This window comes from Triturus cristatus, chromosome 2_2, assembly GCF_964204655.1.
Source record: "Triturus cristatus chromosome 2_2, aTriCri1.1, whole genome shotgun sequence".
In the NCBI taxonomy this organism is placed as follows: domain Eukaryota; kingdom Metazoa; phylum Chordata; class Amphibia; order Caudata; family Salamandridae; genus Triturus; species Triturus cristatus.
The window spans coordinates 395,316,532-395,322,531 of NC_140582.1; the positions used below are offsets into that span (position 1 = coordinate 395,316,532).

At 57.4% G+C, this 6,000-nt stretch overlaps 1 protein-coding gene across 2 annotated transcripts in view; it reads right to left on the bottom strand.

The window, feature by feature from the left end:
* PCDH10 (protocadherin 10) overlaps positions 1-4,796 on the bottom strand; it is a 64,504-nt gene extending 59,708 nt beyond the window's left edge. Inside the window, exon 1 of one of the 2 annotated variants that reach the window (XM_085641485.1) lies at positions 1,297-4,796. In XM_085641485.1, coding sequence (XP_085497611.1) covers positions 1,297-3,933 — 2,637 coding nt within the window. In that variant the 5' untranslated portion in view covers positions 3,934-4,796. The remainder of the gene's footprint in view (positions 1-1,296) is intronic. The other variant, XM_085641486.1, reaches the window with a different exon arrangement.
* Positions 4,797-6,000: the final 1,204 nt, after the last annotated feature.

A 6,000-nucleotide genomic window follows, 5' to 3' on the forward strand; every position in this document is an offset into this window, starting at 1 on the left:
TTCAGGCGGGGAGGCTCGGTGTGTATGTCATGGGAGCGCGAGCTAGGGCAGCCTTGGGGGACGCTGGACAGCGGCTCTGGTGAGGGGAGCGGGGACGTGAGCTCGGGATGCAGTAAATAAGCTGCGGGGGATTTGCAGATAACAGGGGATCAGAGACATCTGCTTTCAGGAGGAAACAAAACGTAAAACGCTTAAGTCATTTAAAAAGGCTTAGCCAGAGACAGAGAGCATGTATTTGTAATCAGTGCGCAGCGATGCCACCCCCGCCCCCCATGGAAAAGGGGAGCAAAAATCCCATCGATCCCGGGGGTCTCACTGCTCCGAAAGGTTAAACTCCTGCTCCCAGATCCCCCAACAACTCCTGCAGAGGTAGGTGGGCCTTTATTTGTCGCCTGACTGCCCCCACCTTCGTGCTGTCAATGTCCCCTTTGATAAAACCGGAGCCCCCGGGCGCTCAGACTGGACCTGCGTGTCCGTCCCACCCCCAGCGGACTCCCAAGGTGAGACAGATGTACCCGACCCTTCTTCACATGGAAGCCCCACCCGTGCATCGAGTGCAACTGAACCCCACAAAGTCTGATACACCCCACAAGCCTGGCCCTCTCATTTATACACAAATTCCAGACCCCTCTGAATACATCTTCAAAGCATCTGATGCTTCACTGAATTAAGTCTGACGTGGCTAATTGCCACAGCTCGCGGGGGAAAAAAACACCCTTGCCGCTCTCCTTAAAAACCCTGAGATTTGCCTCCATAGGACGATTGAATCCTGTCACTACATTTTCTCAAGCGCCTATGACCTCCTTTAGTCACTCTTCAGGCAGGAGACTGATGTCCCTGGATACCCATCGCCAGCTCCCCACGGCCGTGGGCCTTCCTCGGCACAGCACCAAACAAGAGGTGCCATTCAATAAACCCCACTCACCGTAGCAGCTCCTGGCCTCCCACGGATGGGTTTCTGTTGAAGATACCCTTTACTGAATCCCCTCTGCATGAAATAGATCCCCGTGTGCCCTTAAGTGGATCTCTAAGGTCCCAGGTTCCACCCTGATGCGGGCTCCTATGGACGAGGTGGTTGCAGGTTCCCCCCTGCCCTACAACCCCACTCATGTAGATTAACATAATACTCCATTCAGTACCTTCAGTGCAGCAGGTTCAGCCCTCTATTGCTGTCTGTCTAGGTTCATGACGTATTTACATGCAGGAGCTAGCCACGGTGTTGTCCTAAAGGAGACAGGATGTCCCTTTAACCATTAATGTCCTAAGTTAGCCCCCTTAAGCCCAGTATCACCTCACCTCTCCCGACAGGATGCTGCCATTGGAGATAATGTCAGGCTGCTGGTCGCTGTAGCCGGTCACAAGGGCCCCTCCACACGGGCTCAGCTCGGAATCCCCGCCACGAGTGGGACTGCAAGGCTTGAGGAACATGAGGTCGGTCTTAGCAGACTCGGGGGTCAGGCAGACCTGGTAGCAGTAGTTCTGGTTATGGTGGTGAGAGCCGAAGGAGCCAGTGTCCTCTGGAGGTGGACCTCCTGGTGGTGCGCTTGGCAGTGCAGAGGCCGAGCTCTGCACCAACATGATGTCTGACTTGCTTAGTTTCTTCTTGCGTGCCCGAGCCCGGCGGCCAGGTGGGCAACAGCAACACGGGCAGCCATCAGCAGCCAAGCAACTGTACAGGTTCAGCTTCTTCTCCTTCTGGCACCGAACAGCCAACAGGATCATGGCCAGAAGGAAGACAAAGGACACAGAGCCCAGGGCGATGATCAGAATTAAAGTCAGGTCTAGTGAGCTCTCAGCAGCTGCACCACGACTAGGCCGCTGCTCGCCAATGCCTGTCCTTGCCACAGAACCATCCACAAGCGCCACACGAAGCCAAGCAGTTGAGTTGAGTGGTGGCTGGCCATGGTCCCGCACCTCCACCAGCAGCTCGTAGGCAGTGAGGGCCTTGGCCTGTGCAGGCACCCTACGGGCAGTACGCAGTTCACCATTTCTCCAGTCCATGCGGAAGATACTGTGTTCATTGCCACTCAAGATGCTGTATGTTAACCTTGCATTCTCACCCTCATCTGCATCTGTAGCCTCCACCCGTGCCACAAGGTACCCGGGCTCAGCAGTTCGTGGCAGCAGGGCCTCTCTTGCCCAAGAGCCATTTGCGCGCGGGCCAGGGCCTGAGTGTTGGTGTTGAGCAGGTCCTTGTGCAGGGCCAGCTGGTGGGAAAGTGATCGCAGGGGCGTTGTCGTTCTGGTCCAGTATGATGATGGAGACAGTAGCATTGGCACTAAGTGGTGGGACACCAGAATCACGTGCTTCCACAGCAAAACTGAAGCGCCGCAGCTGCTCATAGTCAAAGCTTCGGAGTGCATACAGGAAGCCGTTCTCTGGATTGATGGACACGTAGGTGGAAACAGACATGCCCTGGATGTCACACTCCAGGATGGTGTATCTCAGCTCTGCATTGCGTTCCTCGTCTGCATCTGCTGCACTAACAGCAAAGATATAGGCTCCGGGTACGTTGTTCTCAGTCACATACACATCATAGGTGGTGCGTGAGAACCGTGGGGCGTTGTCATTAACATCTGCCACACGCACACGAATGGAACTGGTGGCACTTAGAGATGGTGTGCCACGGTCGCGGGCCAGAACAGTTAGTGTGTAGTCACGTGCGGCCTCGCGATCCAGTGCTCCGTCTGTCACTATGGTGTAGTAGTTTTTGAAGGAGGACTTAAGACGGAAGGGTGCTGGGGGGTCAGCTGGCAGAAGTTCACAGTGAACTTGCCCATTCTCTTCGGAGTCACGGTCTGACACACTGAAGAGGGCGACCACAGTGCCCGGTGCAGCCGCCTCACTCACAGCCTCCTTCACTGTGCTAAATGTCACTTCAGGCGAATTGTCATTAACATCCACCAGGCGTACTAGCACTTTGCAGTGCGCTGGCACAGCGTTGGGCCCCAGGTCACGTGCTTGCACGTACACCTGCTGGGTGGCACTCTCCTCATAGTCCAGGTCACCAGCTACTTCCAGCCGCCCTGTGGCTGCATCCAGTGTGAAGAGCTCTCGGGCTCTCGCTGGCCCATGACCACTAAAGGCATAGGACACCTCGCCATTGGGGCCTTCGTCCGGATCGGAGGCATTAAGCTGTAGCACTAGAGTACCAGGAGGGGCGTTTTCGGGTAATGATACAGCGTAGACAGGCTGTGCGAAGGCAGGTGCGTTGTCATTGGAGTCAAGGACCCGGATACTAAGCAGGGCGGTACCAGTGCGCGGGGGCGTGCCTCCGTCCACCGCAGTAAGCACGTATCGGTGCAAAGCCTGCGACTCGCGGTCCAGCGGCTGCACCAGCACCAGCTCCGCGAACTTCCCGCCTTCGGATGCCCCTCCCCCGGGCACAGGCACCCCACCCCCGCCTTGCGTCTGTACGTCCAGCGTGAAGTATGCATTGGGCGTGAGTTCGTAGGTGCGCAACCCGTTGGTGCCAGCGTCGGGGTCTTGCGCGCTCTCGAGTGGGAAGCGCGCACCAGGGGCTGCGCTCTCCGAGATCTCAAGCTGCAGGTCCGCGCGCGGAAAGGCGGGCGCGTGGTCGTTGAGGTCGAGCACCTCCACCTCCACACGGAAGAGCTCCAGTGGACCCTCGAGGAAGACCTCGAGGTGCAGCAGGCACGAGGTGCTCTGGCGGCAGATACGCTCGCGGTCCATGGGCTCAGCCACGTGGAGCACACCGGTCTCCAGGTCCAGCGTCAGGTAGGGCGAGCGTGAGGCAGGCACTTCCTGAAAGCGCCTCGCGGACAGCTTGGTCACGTCCAGGCCGAGGTCCTCGGCGATGTTCCCAACGAAGGTGCCCGGTGGCTGCTCCTCCTGCACCGTGTAGTGCAGCTGTGGGCGAACCGAGCCCACGTACAGCAGCAGGATGGAGAGGATTGAGGGGAAGAGAGGCATCTCCGGAGAACTGGAGGGTAGAGCAGAGAGCGGGACTGGGGGGGCTTCACTGATCCTGCTGTGGGACCCGCATCACTTCACGGAGCAGAGGAAGGCAATGGAAAACGTACAGCATCCTTCGCACACAGGGCAGCCAAGTCACGACAATCCAGACTAAATCCACGGTCATGCCCAGTTCTCAAATTGTTATACGTTTAAAAACACGTTTTTATTCATTTTTTCAGTCCAGTTCATGTTCAGTCCAATGCATTTTACAATAATCCAATGCAATTTAAAACCCAATGTGTTTTCAAACGTCCATGAATCCGTTTCAGTTTATTCCAAAGCTTGTGGAGAAGTGTGTGCATGAAAATGAAACAGCCAAATCCCAGATACGGAGAAGCAGGTGCCCGTGATCAGGTTTCAGAAAGGCACTACTCCCCTGCTAGATGAGACGATGCTGGGAACCGGGAAAGCCTGCTGGGAGGGGATAGGTGCTACTGCGGGCCAGGGTGAGTGCTGTGCGCCGGTGAGGCTGTGGCAGTGCTGCTGATCCCTGCACTCTCCTGTCAGCGCCCGTAGCTGGTGGTCCACCTCTTTCTGCTCACTGTCCCGTTGTGGCTGGCTGCTCTCAGTGCTCCTGTCCTGGCTGCGTGGCTCCGACGGCGGCTGGCAGCTTGTGGGCTGCGTGCGCGCGGCTCAGCTGTTTTTGCGCAGCGCCCTCTTCCTAGTGGCCAATGGGGGGCGGTGCCGCCCTCGGGGGCGGGGCTAGGGGTGGATATCGCCACTCAGAGAGCCGCTCTCCAACGTCAAGGGGTGGGCGGGCTTCGGAGCTGGCCGGGGTTCTGATTCAAGAAGTTGGCTGAGGGATTCCACTGTGAAAGCCGAGGTGCTCCCTCCGGAGCGGCACCGGCGCGCCCAGTCTGCACACCGGCGCCGAGCCCGCCTGGAGCCCTGAGCGCCGCTCCCCAGACCTAGGACCGCATTGTGTGGTGTCGGGACCCGGGGAGCAGAGCAGGCGTCGAGCTCCCAGCTCACCTGAACAGCGGCCAGGCGCGAGGGTGGCCCTCACGGCAGTCGCAACCCTTATATAGGTCTTTACATTTAGAGCCTTTAATGTATTCGCAGCCTGTCACTCGTGCTGTTTCCTGTGTGGGCAGTCGTCGCGGGGGTGGTTTGCTTCACTGTGACTGCCTCTTTAGGTCCCGTTTTCGCTCACAGGGCGGCGAGGAGCTGTCCAGTCGGTCCGTGTGAGCTGGACCCGTGCCCGCTGCGCACTGCCCCTGTGTTCGTGCCAGCTCACCTTCCAGCCCCTGCGCCCCTCCCTTCCCACGCAACATGCTTCATGCACGCGTCGCCCCATCGACCCTTCCCAGCACCCCCATAGCCTTTAACCTTCCACTGCCAGCCACAGCGCAGCACACAAAATACACGACACCACCCTCGTTCTATGAACATATGTGTGCCTGTGCTTAAAGTGGGGCGTTCAGAGGGGTATCACTAGCTGGGCAAAGCCCTGGCCTGCGCTGCCGCTCCTCTGGCACGTACGCGGCGGCGCTCACTGTCTGCCCGCGTCTCGCCGGCCGAGCCGCACTTTATTAAAACTCCATCTCCGTACTCTGGGCGGACCTATCTGACAGCCGAGGAAGAAGCAGCAGAACAGAAAATGGCCCTCAGCAGCCGCGCAGAGCAGGAGGCGAGGCTCTGCCCGAGAACAGCGCGTCCAGCCTGGAAGACACTTTATATAAATCAGCGCACAGGGCTGGCAGCGGGTCACACAGCACGACGGAGAAACCGTGCCCAGCGGCCCGCTGCCTGCGCTGCTTCATTTGAAACAGCCTCATCCTAGTTATAATAAAAAACAATATGCTAGCGATTTTTAAATATTGAATGGTTTTTTATTAAAATATCATACCCCCTAATGTGTGATACTTTGCATTAAAAATATTTCCACTGCCCACGTCACTCTGGCTAGACCAGTCCCATAAAACGCATAACATGTAAACATAGATTAGACACGCGTAGGAAGTAACACTGTTCGTGTCACTGGTCGTTCGAGTGACGCAGGATTGCTTTTCTAGTTTTCTA